Source organism: Bos indicus x Bos taurus, chromosome 6 (assembly GCF_003369695.1).
Source record: "Bos indicus x Bos taurus breed Angus x Brahman F1 hybrid chromosome 6, Bos_hybrid_MaternalHap_v2.0, whole genome shotgun sequence".
NCBI lineage: Eukaryota > Metazoa > Chordata > Mammalia > Artiodactyla > Bovidae > Bos > Bos indicus x Bos taurus.
The window spans coordinates 4,216,676-4,232,940 of record NC_040081.1 but is presented as its reverse complement, the minus strand read 5'-3'; the positions used below and the strand labels follow the sequence as shown (position 1 = coordinate 4,232,940).

The window sequence follows — 16,265 nt, the reverse complement described above, 5'->3', positions numbered from 1 at the left end:
TGGTTTCCTGGGTGCGCCATGAGAGTGCCATCTCAGGTGCCGTGTGTCTCCTCTGGGGAGCTGATCTCAGGCTGCAACCCTCCTGGTAGATGTCAACCGTCTAGGATTCCAGGAAGACACGGTTAGCAACTGGAAGCCTGCTCACAGTTTGGTGGAGGATGCCAGTCTCTGGGGTCGAAACTGCCCCTTGCCTTCCAGCTCTGGCTATTGCTCGCCTGCCTCTCTGCCTCCGGTGGGGGGCTGGGCTGGTCTGCAGCCAGCTAGCGCTCCTTTGGTGTTTGTGCAATCCTTTGTTTTTGTGAGTGGGCCAGTCTGCGCCTTAGGTTAGAGCTTTTTGCGGGAAAGTCCTCTCTCTCTTTTTTTCTCTCTCTGGCTATCCCACAGTTTGGGTTGCTGTCTCACGTTAGCTCCCCCAGATTGTCCTCAGGGCATTCAGGCCTGGTCCTTACCCTAAGCAATGCAGCCTGTGCCTCCCTGTCCAGCCCCCGCTTGATGGTGGCGGATGAGTGTCTGGGCTAGTTCTGCACTGGGAGTTGTGGTTAGGTGCATATTCTGTGGGGTTTTTTTTTTCCCTCCCGGTTATGTTGCTCTCTAAGATCCCAAAACTCCCCACAGGCTTGCCATTGAGAGGGTTTCCTGGTGTTTGGAAACTTCTCCTCTGACATGACTCCCTTCCCAGGATGGGTCTCCTTCCCTTACTCTTTTGTCTCCCTTTTTGTCTCTCATATTTTGTCCTACCTCCTTTTGAAGAGAATGGGCTGCCTTTCTGGGTGCCTGGTGTCCTCAGCCAGTGTTCAGAAGCTGTTTTGTAGAAGTTGCTCAGCATTCACATGATCTTTTGATGAATTTGTAGGGGAGAAAGTGGTCCCCCCATCCTATTCCTCTGCCATCTTAGGACCAGCTCTAGAATTTTGTTTTTGATGGAGTTCATTTTATCAGTTTTTTATTTTAGCCTTTCTCCTTTTAGTGCTCTACTTATAAAATTCTGACCTTCCCTAATCTAGGTTGTAAAGATTATCTTCTATATTTTATTCTAGTATTATAGACTTAGCATCTATATTTAAGTCTATGGTGCATTATGATTTAATTTTCATGTGTGATATAAAGATCAAGGTCCTATTTTTGGTACTTGGGTATTCAGTTGGTTTGGAAGCATTTGTTTGAAAGATTGTCCTCTCCCTTTTTAATTATGTCACCATATTGGTCAATACACAGAGATCTTTTTGGCACAGTGTTCCAGAGTGAAACAAAAGACTTAAGCATCTGAACAGGGGTACAGATCTTTTCACTGATTTCATAGACATTTTACCCAAAGGCTGGTAAATGGAAGAATAGTTTTCTTTACCCCTCCTTAACCATGGGCTTCCCAAGTGGCTCAGTGGTAAAGAATCACCGAGCAACCAGAATTTGTGTGGCTGCCATTTCTCTCTTACTTACCAGCTCTTTCTCTTCATCATGGTGATTAATAATCAACCTTTGGGAATTGGGCTTCCCTGCTGGCCCAGACAGTAAAGAATCTACCTGCCAATACAGGAGACACAGGTTCAATCCCTGGGTCAAGAAGATTCCCCTGGAGATGGGAATGGCAACCCACTTCAGTATTCTTGCCTAGGAAATCCCATGGACAGAGGAGCCTGGCAGGCCTCAGCCACTGGGGTCCAAAGGAGTTGAAATGGCTTAGCAATGAAATAACAACAGTCTTAATAATTAAAGAGTCAGGAATAGTATTATTTGTTCTTCATTGACATATTAGGAGCATGTGTAACATCAAATTTAGGAAAAGTCATATGGATATTGGCCAAATAACTATAACCAAAAGTCAGTGAGTATGATTTATTTTTGATGGCATAATGATAATCACTGTTTTGCTACAGAGTAACTAGGGAAAACAGGAGAACAGTATATATAAATAACCCATGGTGAGGCCATTTTAACACAACCAAATAATCAGTTTTTCCTCTTGACTATTAATTTTCTTCTGTCATATTTCCCTCAGTATCATACACTGTTTCATCTGTGTGTTTTTTTTAAACCATGCTCACATTAACATACCTATAAAATTAAATGTCTGTATCTTGAAAGATATCAGTGGCCTCAGTATCATACACTGTTTCATCTGTGTGTTTTTTTTTAAACCATGCTCACATTAACATACATATAAAATTAAATGTCTGTATTTTGAAAGATATCAGTGGCCTGCATTCATTGGTTCCCAAACCTGAAAGCTCTACAAGTGAAATACCTTAAGAATTTTTGAGCTTCCCTTTCTTTCTAATACCTGGCTGGAAGAAGAAGTGTTGGAGGCAGAAGAAACACTTTGGTCACGAGGCTGTGATGAATGGAATTTGGGAAGCTCAGATAATAAAGGGGAAGCAACAGAGTATGATGAGGGTGACCACTGTAACCATGACATTTGGGAGTAAGAGGAAAAGACAAAAAGGAGAGGGGCTGTGTTTAAGGGAGAATTAGGTCAGGAATACAGGTGAGGAACTCTGTTGTTCTTCCTGATCCAGCGCTCTTGAGGGTCAGTTTGGGGCATGATAAAATGTCATGGACTTGCAGCTGATTCTAACTACACCTAAAAGCCCTTTAACATGACAAAAAGTCTTTCATCCCACTAGTGAAAATAAAAGTTTTAAAAATATAAATATTTGATATAGCTAGATTGGCCTAAATGTATTATGTGCTTAGTCATTCAGTTGTGTCCAATTCTTTGTGACCTCATGAGCTGGAGTCCACCAGGCTTCTCTGCCCATGGGATTTTCCAGACAAGAATACTGGAGTGGCTTGCCTTTTCCTTCTCCAAAGTATACTATAGTCAACTTATGAATGAGGATCCCAGGAATATTCTTCTTTTGATGAAAGAAACTAGCTACAAAACAGGGACATGTGAAAGGTTGAATAGGGTTGAGGTCAAGTCTCAGAAAGGAAAAGAGAACAGATACAGGGTGGGGCCGTACCGAGACATGAAGAACCACAATAATGCTTCAGAACTTGGGTGCTTCAGAATGCAAAGTGCATTCCCACTGCTATCTCATTTTGTTTTGGCAGCAACTTCCTCAGAGAAGGCAATGGCACCCTACTCCAGTACTCTTGCCTGGAGAATCCCAGGGACGGCAGAGCCTGGTAGGCTGCCATCCATGGGGTTGCACAGAGTCGGACATGACTGAAGCGACTTAGCAGCAGCAGCAGCAGCAGAAACTTCCTGGAGTTGGAGGAACCACTCCAGTTTACACAAGAAGGAAAGGAGACTTGAAGACATTGAGTGGCTGGTCAGTCATTACAACCATGGTGATGGGTAAGAAACTGAAACCCAAGCATCTGGCTCAAAACCTAAGCTGTCACTCTGCTGTGTCTTCACTGTCTTTGGCTTTATGATTATTGGACACACTTCATTTGCAAGAGACTATCACCAACCTTCAATGGTGCACTAAAAATTACATTATAGTGTTCAACTGTTAAACTTCAGAAAAAAAATACAAGTGTTAAATGATCTCATCCAACTTAGCAATAAATAGAAAGCCATATTACACTGACTGCACATGGAGAAGGCTTTTAGATAAAAAGCAAGTCTTTAACTTTTGTTCAAAATAATTTTCAGATTCAGCTATGAATAGCATGAATTATGAAGACAGTTATAATTAATGCCCACTGCCTAAACCAGAATTCTCCGAAAGTTCAGAATTAAAGAGGGTAAGGTGTCGTTTGAGATGTTTCTTCTCTTCAGGTTGTTCACACAACTTGACTTCAATATTGCCATCACTGAAGGCTTCTCCTTTGGTCTCCTCAACTGGGTTCCCTTTCCGGGAAAACACTGCTTTCTTCTGCATCATCGTAATCCCTGAATTTCCATGCCTTCGTGCTGGGGATAAGGTTTCTTTTACAATGCAATAACAAACTGCAGATAAAAAATTCTTTTTGAAGTTTTCATTCATAAATGCATAAACAATTGGATTACAGATGGAATTGGAGAATCCAATTATTTGCACTATAGCAAAAATCATCTTGATTGTAACATCGTCATATTCCTTCTCCAAGTTGCCTGAAATAAAAAAATAATCCTTTAGAATGGACATTTGTTTGAATGAATATAAAACAACATTTTTGTTTATCTTCCATCTTTATGAAACAGTTACACTTGTACAACTATGTAAAATTCTCTGTGAAAAATTCTCCAAGACTTTGGGGAGAGCCATCTGATGTCTGAAGAAGAGGACTCATTGTGATGAGTCCTCCTTGTTAAAGAATCTAGGGTTACAAGCCCAGCACATGTTAGAGGGCTTATTGCATTTCAACATGATTTCAAGCTTCACATAAACTGGAAGATGCAGTCACCCTTCAAATGTCCACTTGTCTTACAGAAACAAATCATCTGAGAACCATGTTAAGGCTCAGATTATCAGAGATGATATATTAAAGATCTAGCTGAAATCCTGGGTGTTATTAAATTCATGTGGTTCACGTGTGGGTTCCAAATAGGGAACACTCACAGGATGTCACACTTCTTCCAAGGTTTAAATGATTTAGGGAGACCAGAAGGCATAGCATGGGAGATGCATCTCAAACATTTTTCTTTATTTTCTATAATTACTAAAGCTTTGATCAAACTCATATATAATTACCCATCACATAATGATCTGGTTATCTTGTAAATTTGAAAGAAACCTAGTAAATGTTTGAGATTTGATTACCCAAGTGAATGGCTAAATATTTCAATGATTCACTGTCCATTCTATCAGGGAATGAACCAAAACTTCCATCAAGTGAGAAGGACAGTCACTCACTGTATTCCATCATCATGTGAACAATGTGGAAAGGTGCCCAGCACACAGCAAAGAGAGCCACCACTGTCACCATCATAACGACAGCTCGCTTCTTCTTCCTGGGTCCATAAGGATACACTGTGTCAGTTAACTTTTCCTTGGCAGATGTGTCAAGTTTAGACCTCTCAGTGATAATTTTCAAATGTAAATGAAGCTTGTGTATGCTCAGTCTCTTCAGTTGTGTCTAACTCTTTGTGACCCTAAGGACTGTAGCCCACCAGGCTCCTCTGTCCATGGGATTCTCCAGGCAAGAATACTGGAGTGGGTTATCATGCCCTTCTTCAGGGGATCTTCCCAACTCATGGATCGAACCTCTGTCTCTTGCATCTCCTGCACTGCAGGTGAATTCTCTACCACTGAGCCACGAGGGAAGCCTCTAATGAAGCTCATAACAAGCTAACTAACTGTGAGCTGTTTATCATCCTTCCCCATCGTTACTATCCTCATCCCTATATTTCTAATATTACAAATATCCTTAAGATATGTGCTCATTATGAGCCTAGCAGCATGCTGGATGCTTGGCACAGATTAGTCTTCCTGACAAGCCATTGGACAGAAGCAGGAACTGAGGCACAGAGAAGGTTACTGCTAAGTCTCTTCAGTCATGTCCGACTCTGTGCGCGCCCATAGATGGCAGCCTACCAGGTTCCTCCGTCCCTGGGATTCTCCAGGCAAGAATACTGGAGTGGGTTGCCATTTCCTTCTCCAATGCATAAAAGGGAAAAGTGAAAGTGAAGTCACTCAGTTGTTTCCGACTCTTCGCGACCCCATGGACTGCAGCCCACGAGGCTCCTCCGTCCATGGGATTTTCTGGGCAAGAGTACTGGACTGGGTTGCCATTGCCTTCTGCTCAGAGAAGGTTAAGTAACTTGCAAAGTCAGATGGCTTTGCAGATCAGAAAGTTGAGAATTTAAACGATAAAGTTTAGTTTGGATTTAAATGTAGGCAGTCTAACTTCAGTGCCAAAGCTCTTATTCATTTTATATCAAAAAACACTCATGCCTGTGATAGAAAAATATGGGAAGTCCTCAGGACAGAATTAAAATGTAATCTTCCATTATATAATTAAATAATATGATTAACCAGGGATTCAGAGTTTTCTGTATTAGTCACGATTAACGTCTGCAAGAGATCTGCGCATTTTCAAATTTTAACGAGTCGCATTCATTATTATCTCAACGTGTTAGCCTTTTCTTCGGAGGAAAAGAGAGCTAAATCAGCAATAGTCCCAAGATGCTGAACAGCGTAGCACCCTGTACATGGAGCCGTAGTACGTCTTTATACAAATCGGGCACTAGAGGTCGCTGCACACTTCAAGAAATGATAAACCGCCACACCACTAGACTTCTAAGCTGGTGCCATGCAGTGTAGCTTATAAAATAAACCAAATGGCCCACAAGTACCGTAGCAGTAATTGTGTTTTTAAATTTCTGTTAGTCCATATGATCAGAAAGTAAAGCCCTTAGGTAAGAATAACATATAAAATAATTAAATTATTTTAATTTTTAATAATTAAATTATTTTAAATTAAATAAATAACATACTCTCACCTCCAAAGGACTTTCATATGTATCATCTCACTCTTTTTAGCATCATTCTTTGGGTATGTATGTGTGTGTTAGTTGCTCAGTCGCGTCGACTCTTTGCGACCCCATGGACTGCAGCCCACCAAGCTCTTCTGTCCATGAGATTTTCCAGGCAAGAATACTGGAGTGGGTTGCCATTCCCTTCTCCCAATCCAGGGATTGAACCCAAGTCTCCTGCATTGCAGGCAGATTCTTTACCAACTGAGCCAGCCATCAGGGAAGCCCCAAAATAAAATATAAGATAACAATTTAAAATAAATAACATACTCTGGTTTCCAGAGTATTTTTATACATATCATCTCAAATCTTTTAGCATCATTACTTGTACAGGAGGAAGTATGGATGGATATTTTGATGCTTTCTAGTACATATGAGGAAAGTCAGGGGCTTGGGAGTAAGGAGATTTATCTACATCAAGTGGCTGGGGAGTAGCAGAAAGGAGAGAGTCACAACAATTTGCATCAACATGCAGATGAAAATATAACAATTAAAAAATTTTCAGGCAATTATCTGTAACAGTGACCTCCCCCTCTAACTTGGGAGCTGGTGATCTTGCTCTTTCTTTCTGTCATATGTAAAATAAAAAGTTCAAAGTCAGCGCATGTGCGCGACATAAATTACCAATGACACTTTGATTACATTATCCAGGCATCTGAGATCTCTGGCTACTGTCTCTAAAACAGGTGAATGTTTTAAACAGGTGAATGTTCCATGCAACACACCTGGCTATTTTTGACATTTCTTTTCCATGAATAGTTCGAAGCACAGAGCCATCCCCAACTCTTTTCTTTATCCAAAGTTCATAGCCAATCTTACTGTACAGGATAAGCATCACCATGAGAGGCAGGAGGAAAAGGATGACAAGGATGAAGGTGGTGTAGATTTTCTGGTGCACAGGGCTGCTCCACTCTTCCAAGCAGCACACATGTTCTTTCTCATATAAGAAGTCATACTTAATCTTTAAAATAAGTATAATTCAGTTAGAAGAGCCAGAGGCAGCATCAAAGCACACAAAGCAACCAAGTCTACTGTCAGGCAGGCTTCTCAGAGCCTCACATGTTTACTGTGGGTACATATTTCAAATGAGATACAATTTTGCTTCTTCTTTTGTTGTGAAGTGTGCTTTCTCGCCTTCACTGCTTAGATACTTGACAGTTTGATATTTTCTTTTCGATTTTAAATGGAATCGAGGTTCATAGCCTGTTCACTTTAAAAAAAAAATCTTTTCCACCTTCTTACATGATAGTCAAGGAAATGGCAACCCACTCCAGTGTTCCTGCCTGGAGAATCCCAGGGATGGAGGAACCTAGTAGGCTGCTGTCTATGGGGTTGCACAGAGTCAGACATGACTGACATGACTTAGCAGCAGCAGCAGCATTAAATTTTCAGTTGAGTGAAAGAAAGAACACTAGAATGACCAAAGTATGTATGAAAAAAATATTTTATTCTAGCATGCCAGCTGGTTATGCTGCATGCATACTCCATCACTTAGTCACAGCTGACTCTTTGCAACCCTCTGGACTGTAGCCCACCAGGCTCCTGTGTTTATGGGATTTCCCAGGCAAGAATCTTGGAGTGGGTTGCCATTTCCTTCTCTAGGGGATCTTTCCAACCCAGGGATCAAACCCTGTCTCTTGCATCTCCTGCACTGACAGGCAGATACTTTATCACTGTGCCACATGGGAAAGCAACCAGCTAGTTTGCTGTTACATGATTTTGCTTCCTCAATTGTTGATGAGATCAGTTTTGACAAGGCATCAGACTTCTTCCAATTGAATAAGTACCAAAAACATGCATTTTGTTTCTGAACTGAAATTCTGTATTTTGCTACTGCTGTTTCAGATTGTAGTGATCATGCTGTTCACAAAGATTTTAGAGAGGAAACTTGTAGCTTTTAGATTTTGAGATGAATGAGAAATTAGAATCTGAACTATTGCCAGTGTACTAATATTCAGACCCAATTATAAGCCTTTGACGTATATATTATACAGAAAGGCAATTTCTATTTATAAGTACTATTTCTAAGAGACTGACTTATGAGTTCAAAAATTAATAATAACAATTACAATTTGTTGCTGTTGTTTAGTCGCTCAGTCACGTCCAACTCTTTTGCGAGCCTATGTACTATAGCCTGCCAGGCTCCTCTGTCCATGGGATTTCCCAGGCAAGAATACTGTACTGGAGTGGGTTGCCATTTCCTTCTCCAGGGGATTTTTCTGATCCAGGGATCAAACTCATGTCTCCTGCATTGGCAAGTGGATTGCTTACAACCAAGCCACCAGGGAAACCATAGAAAATGCTAATATGAGAAAAATTAAACATTTACAGTACATTCAAAAGTCATATATCTGGATAATAGGAATTAAAGTTAGAGAATTGATCAAAATTCTTGTCATCTGAGTCACTCTGGAGCTTTACAGATGAGGAACATTTAAGTCTTAACACATATTTCGGCCTCCATTCCCAGAGTATTATCACCAATTTTCAAAGCCAATTGAATGGCGGGGGCGGTGGGTGGGAAGCTTTCTGGTATTGTTATCAAAAGTATGACAATTCAAGTTTTGATCTAGGCATTACTTTTCAAATGCAATGAGGAATGAAAGTATTAAACAATAACTTCAAGGTCTGTACTCCCTGGGAAGAGGATATGAAGGTGAAGCTCATTCTGACTCATGTAAGCAGAGCCCACAGGGCCTAAAACCATGGGGGTCACATATTGATGCGTTCTAAAGCATAAGGAGAGGCTGACAGCCTCTGAACTATGCACTTTCCCCTGGGGACAAGCAGAGACCTTCTTGTCTCTGAGAAGAGACAAGAGGGTGTGCTCAGATGGTTTCATGGGAACCAATTTCAGACCTTCTATGTCTAAACTCACAATTCTCCAAAAATCTCACGGCCTAAGAGAATGTGTGGGGTGGGGTTGAAGTGTCATGCTGGGTCTACATTCCCAGTTCCTTTTTCATAATCCCCCTCCTTTCAGTCTCCACAAGTCCTATCTCTCACCCAACTGCAATCTCACTCTGGACCACCAAAATAAGAGGTAGTCCAAACTACGGATGTCAGTGAAGCCCCCTTGATCAAGGCACCATAAATCCAGGACAGGGTTTTGTGCCTTTCCCTGTATTAAATGGATTTCTGTTCAGGGGAAACTTGACATTAGAAAAAGAAAAAAAGGTGTTTTGACAGTTGATGAGATGTGAATTCCCATTATCTGCATAGTAAAGGGCAGAAGTGATGACAACTTTAACTTAACCACCTTGTTGCTTCCAGCCCCTGAAAGCTGTCAGATACATCACTCCTGGGAGAGAGCGCAGCAGGAGCAGAGCAAAGACAACATCAGTGCAAATGGTGACATCACTGGCACTTCATTTCAGCCGGCCGAGGAATTAAAGCGTCTTGCATGCTTGCACTCTTGCTAATACAATTTAGGAGGGAGAAGGTGGCCGTGGGAGAGCGTATTAATACATTTATTTGACTTGAAAAATGAAATCATACTTTTTCTTGACAGAAAGCAAATCTGATTTGGCTGATCCGGCTGACAGAGGGAACTGGTTTTGCCAATTAGATTTAATTAATTTTCTACAAAATAAATGAGTTATATTTTAAAATATATTTAAAGCATATGATAAAATAATTTTATTTTTAAAAATGGACATATCTCCTTGTGTTCTGTGAGCCAGAATTAGACTCCCTATGGGAACTGGGTTGGGTTATTTTTAAAGGTATGGGTTTCCTGCTGGAAATAAGGGCAGCCTCAGAGAAAGGAGTTGGCCACGTCCAGCTGTGTGTGAAAGCTTAAGGAAGGGAGTAGCCATTGGAAGCCCCAGGGATATTATTTGTGAGGAACCCATGAAATAAAGAATCAATCATGAGAAACAGTAATATGCAGAATAAGGGGATCAAAGCTCCTCTCCATACCCTAGGATTCTAGGCCTAAAATGGCTCAAACTGGGGAAAGGGAGATATCTTAAATTGATTTGAAAGTATGGACTTGAGGGATTGTGACACTGGACTGGATATTTTGATAAGGGAACTAACAATATTCAGTGACCAGTTACTGTTCTTGTGACTGAAAATGACCGGAGGAATTTTATTCTCTGAATGACCACAAGAGTTACAGGACCCATTCAAGGCTTCATCCATCACATTTTTAGAGGTGGTAAGAGAGAATAAAACTGCCTTCTGTTGTTACCTGTGCACTCAAGCTCATTTATATACAGGTTGCATCGAACATCAAAGTGAAAAGTGAAAGGGTCAGTCTCTCAGTCGTATCCGACTATGCGACCCCACGGACTATAGCCTGCCAGGCTCCTCTGTTCATGCAATTCTCCAGGCAAGAATACTGGAGTGGGTAGCCATTCCCTTCTCCATGGGATCTTCCCAATATAGGGATCAAACCTGAGTCTCCTGCACTGCAGGTAGATTCTTTAGCACCTGAGCCACCAGGGAAGCCCTAAGTCACTTTTTAAAATGCACTCTTCCTGAGGGCTCAGTTGATATCCTGGCCAGGGGAACACTGAGTGTCCAGCAGCTTCATGTTTACCTACACTAATTTAAAAAGGTACAAAAGATAAGTAATTTAAAAAATTATCTCAGAGGCCATGTGAGCAACCCTCTAGTGTCTTTGAAGACCACTGTCTACACTAGCTCTCCCAGGCAGGACACATTCAAGTAGGCCCCAGTAAAGAGACCAGGTCACCAAAAATGGTGCAGTGTTTTCTTCACTGTGAATCACCACTGCAGGCTGGGCCCAGCTGACAGAGGTGTGAGGGGAACAGAGAGGTTTATCTTTATTATAAAGATACACACAGACTGATATCACGTATAGAAAGTTATTAAGAATCAATCATTTAAGGTCATTTTCAGGTCCACAAATCAATGGCTTGCATGTTCCAGTTCAGATATTTGTCAGTGACTAAGAGGCAGCGGAAGTGCTTATGAAGGAAAATCAACCAATAAGTAGATAAATGGTTAACATTTTTTTGTGACTTAAAAACAAAAGAAAAATCTAGAGCAAGCATCAAACTCTTAGGATGTAACAAGACATTGAACAACACCAGGAACGGTATGTTTCTGCTGGCAGGCAAATGCAGAAAGTGACCCTGGAACATTTTATTTTAAGCATTAAAGTCTTAACAATATAAGTTCAAGGAAGAGCTGAAAAAAGCAGAGAAAACTATCTTAAAGCAAATTATTTTATTCCACTTGAAAAACCTCCAGTGAAAAAACTGAGATCACACAAATTTGCAGTAATGTGCTTGCAGGGAGGAAAATGATTACAAGTAAGAGGGGTGGAAAAACATTTCAACACTGATTACCAATCCCAGCCCCCAGTCTACCTCAAGTCGTTGCACATGCCACATGGGAGCTCCCACGATGATGGCCACCAGCCAGACCAGCCCTGTAAAACGTTAAGATTATTAGAATGCAACTCAGCAAAGCAAAATCCACCTGCGCTTAATTCTCTAACCATAAAGATTCCTTATGTTCAAGGGACCGCATCATATTTTCCCTGGCGCAGGGCAGTGGTCTCCTCACATTTTCCACTCTACCCTCCAAATCGTCACTGGAGCATAAAGAACAGACTTTTGGACACATTGGGAGAAGGAGAGGGAGGGATGATTTTCGAGAATAGCGCTGAAACATATCGGTAAAATAGGTAGCCAGTGGGAGTTTGATATATGCATGACACAGGGAACCCAACCTGGAGGGAAGGAGTGGGGAGGGAGGTGAAAGAGGGGTTCAGGAGGGAGGGGACGCGTGTATGCCTATAGCCGAAGCATGCTGATGTACAGCAAAAACCATCACAATATAAATTATCCTCCAATTAAAAGTAATTAAGCAACTAATTTAAAGAATAAAAAGCTGTTGCTGGATAAAGCGCAAATTCCTTAAAAGGGTCCCGGAGGTTCTCTACAATGTCGCTTGCCTCTCTGTGTCCTGTGACATTTCTGTTCACGTTCTTCACGCCCGAGTCCTCTCATGAGGAATTTACAGAATTGGTCTCAGCTCCCATTTCCCTTGGCAGGAACAGATTGGGCACCTACTGTTTGTTTTTTGAATGGATGAATAACATAAACATGATAGAGTGAATCCTCTATAGCTTCTTAAAGTTGAAATTATATTTATTTTAAGCATAATTATATAAGCATTATTTTCTTGTTTACAAAACAAACATGTGTAAAAAAAAACCAGAGTACTTTTTCCAAATTTCCCGTTTTCCATGAGTTTGTTGAGGGGATTACTTCAATGATGCATTCCTTAGCAAAGAACAAAAGAGAATCTTAACATACCAGGGCAAGGCCAGAACCAAGAGCACTGCTTTTGAAGAAAATTTCCCAGCTCAAACTCTGCTTGCTCTTTGTGTATTGAGTGGGAGCATTTAAAAAAAAACACTGCGTAGCTGTAGATCTCAAGGAACCCACTTAAACTGTGATTGGAATTTATTATAAAGATACACACGGACTGACACCACCTATAGAAAGTTATCATGAATCAATGATTCAAGGTTGTCCTCAGGCTCACAGATCATTGTCTCTGTTTCTGCCCCCCACTCTCTCTTCATTTCTACACACATCCATTCTCTCCTAGTCCAATAATTATTTTATTGTTATCTCATATCCAATCATTTTTCCAGTCTTTAGTAGAAATTTTGGAGGAATTGAGCCTACCTGGCTTAGCTCATTGCCAGTTCTCTTGACTCCACTGTCTGCTCAGTGATAGAAGGGCAATAAGTGGTATAATCTAGGCAAGGAAGCCTAGCAGGTTCTGCCGGCTGAGGCATGGGGGTGGGGGATTCATCTAGAGGGCGGACCCAGTGAGGGGGCGGACCCAGTGAGAGGACACAGCTGGTTTCCCTAGTGACAGAGACAGAGGGAGACATGAGTCAGTGCTGCGGAAAGCCTCTTGGGGAGATGAACCTTCTTGATTTAAATGCCTTTCTGTCTCCTACGACTTTTTTGAGTAGGAACTGCCTTGGCTGCCTATTATCAACTTTGCCTTCAAATGTCAAAACTCTCTTTCCTTCTCTGTCTTTTTGAGAATAACTTCCGCCCTCCATGTATTTCTTTCCTAACCCTCTTTCCACACCCACATGCTATTTTCAGATGTTCTGATGGTGGAAACATGTCAATTATTAAAAGCCAAGAGGTCTTTGAATTCTTTTTCAGGGAGAATGTGACATAAATTTGAAAATAATTAACAGTTTTTTCCCTCTATGGGCCTATCTATTTGGTTCAAATTATTTCAAAGAGTTTAGTGTAGCAAAACTTTCAGGAGTTCTTTCTGTAACTCTATTATCCCATGCTGGCTAAATTCTTAACAGCAGAAATAAATGTTTACTCATTCCTCTCAAGTGAGATATTAGTAAAAATTCCTCTTTGATTATCATATTTGTTCTTCTGAAACCTCTGGTTATTCAGCTATAACGCATTCAAATCGCTGAGAACCACCCTGAAGTTTTAAATGGCTCAATTATAATTACCAAATAAAGAAATTTTTCCATTTCACTGTGCTATGCTTTATGACATTGCTTTCGGTTTACATACATCACAGGACACACGGTGATTCAGAAATGGTTACAGCAAGCTGGGGATTCAGGAGTGCCTGAAGCACAGTTAGGATGTGAATGAAATCCACCTTTGTCAGGCATCTCCAGCGCTTGGGTGTCCTCACAGGTCTTGCCGCCTTCTGCTGTTGTACACTTCGCACTGAGACCCGTCTAGGCAGCACCCGTGTTCCCCACTCTTCTAAACACACCTTCCTGGCCTCTGTCAAAACCTACCTGTTGAAATCTGCTTGCTTCTTACCTCAGGATGACAGCTGACTAATCTAATGAATATTAATATGGAGATGCCACTGACAGATTTTAGATCAGCTGTGTGCCTGTGCGCGTTAAGTCGTTTCAGTCCTATCCGACTCTTTGCAACCCTATGGATGGTCGCCCACAAGGTTCCTCTGTCCATGGGATTCTCCAGGCAAGAACACTGGAGTGGGTTGATGTGCCCTCCTCCAGGGGATCTTCCTGATCAGGGATTGAACCCGCATCTCTTATGCCTACCTGCACTGGTAGGCGGGTTCTTTACCACTAGCGCCAGGCTAAAAAGTTAGGAACAGTAACTCAGGGAAATCTGAGAGAAGAGATTTTCAGAGCTGAGCTAGGGCTCAAGGAGAGAGGGGAGGGGAACAGTAAGTTCGGAGATGACTGAAACTGTAAAATGACACCCCAGTGCCTCCAAGACAGACAGGCGGTTCCTCCTTTAGTTCATAAACATGGTTCACGTTACAGAAATTCTCTTTGGTCTGTAATGAAGCACAGCTTTAATGCTGCCAGGGGCATGTCCTCACCCAGCATTGTGAAAGCCCTTTGGTTGGTGTACTGCCATTTCATTTTAAAAGGATGCACCAGCCCCTGGTGTCTCTCCACAGCAATGCAGGTCATCGTGAGGATTTCTGTCACGACAGCGGTGGACTGGACAAATGGCACCATCTTGCAAATGAAGGCACCTGCAGCAAGGAACCAGGACAAGTTAAGCAGCAACAGGAATCCAAGTGTTATCTCTCTTTGTCATTATCACAATAAATTAGTTCTGAGCCTCTGTTTAAAAGTTTTATGACTATAATTACACAGTAGATACAAAATAATTGAGGAAGTTTGCACTGGCTGATATTTTCTTTCCTTAAGTGGATTTCAAGTTACTAAACGATATGTAATTATGTATAGTGGGATGATGAAAGGACAAATAAGTATCTGGTCATTGACAATAAGCAGAAGAAAATCAGTGTGACCCTTCCTTGAGAATAAGCAAAGTTGCTATTAACTGGTTTCTTGGGGTCTAAACCACAAAGTGGTTCTTGATTCTTTCTTCCTTTTTGGTTCCCTGTCAAATCATAACAAAGGAATAATTTTCACCAAAGACTCTCTGATTTCTTCTTTTATCTTTTATTGTCCTTTGACTTCCTGTCCAAGACTTAATATGCAGATTATACCTTTAGGCTCTTAACTGATTTCACATTCTCTAATGCAAAGTCTCAAAGTCTGCGAGCATACTTCATTTGATATACATAATATTTTAAATAAAAATATCTGAATGCATTGTCTGCATTTATAAATTTCTTACACTGTGTGTCCGGCCCCCTCACCACTGGTATTTGTGAGATACGGTCTGATATCTCTGCTCTTGAATCCACCCTGCTCATCAATACCAAATTAATTACTTTGAACTATCTGAAAAACATAAGCTCAGGGAGTATAAAAAGTTGGAAGAGACTTCAATCCACTTGCTCAAACCAGAGACCTTCTTTTCACCTCCTCTCCCAAATGCTCTGCCTGGCTCTGCTTAGAGACCTAAGGAAGCCCTCCTTGCTGGCACATCCTCACTTCAGGTCTTCTCATGTCTTTTCCTTCTGCTTGGAATGTTCTTCCCCAGGAGAATATTCCTCACACCTTTCACCAAAGTCTTTGCTCAGATGTCACCCTCTCAATGAGGCTGACCTACTTGAACAACCCTGTTGTCACTACAGCATGTCCCTTGCCACCTCCTTTCGTTCCTCCTCTCTTATTCTACTCTTTTCCCATAACTCTTCCAATTCCAACATGCTATGTAATTTACTGACTTGCTTTACCGTTTATTGAAAGTTTCCTCACCCCTGTGCATGCATGCTTAGTCGCTTCAGTTCATGTCCGACTCTTTGTGACCCGACTCTTAAGTTCATGGACCTTAGCCCACCAGGCTCCTCTGTCCATGGGATTCTCCAGGCAAGAATACTGCCGTGCCCTCCTCCAGGGGACCTTCCTGACCCTGTGTCTTCTCCTCCTCCTGTGTCTCCTGCATTGGCAAGTGGGTTCTTTACTGCT

The 16,265-nt window shown here is 41.5% G+C and overlaps 1 protein-coding gene across 2 annotated transcripts in view; it reads right to left on the bottom strand.

Moving 5' to 3' along the window:
- Positions 1–1,707: 1,707 nt before the first annotated feature.
- The window catches only part of QRFPR (pyroglutamylated RFamide peptide receptor), a 62,296-nt gene continuing 47,738 nt past the window's right edge, over positions 1,708–16,265 (bottom strand). Inside the window, exons 2-7 of one of the 2 annotated variants that reach the window (XR_003511420.1) lie at positions 14,756–14,914; positions 11,749–11,810; positions 7,132–7,367; positions 4,785–4,882; positions 2,156–4,042; positions 1,708–2,052 (exon numbers count right to left, since the gene is read on the bottom strand). Coding sequence is in view for 1 of the 2 variants with exons in the window: in XM_027543700.1 (XP_027399501.1) it covers positions 3,642–4,042; positions 4,785–4,882; positions 7,132–7,367; positions 11,749–11,810; positions 14,756–14,914 (956 nt within the window). In the remaining variant the exon portion in view is untranslated. Of the gene's footprint in view, positions 4,043–4,784; positions 4,883–7,131; positions 7,368–11,748; positions 11,811–14,755; positions 14,915–16,265 lie in introns of both variants that reach the window. The other variant, XM_027543700.1, reaches the window with a different exon arrangement.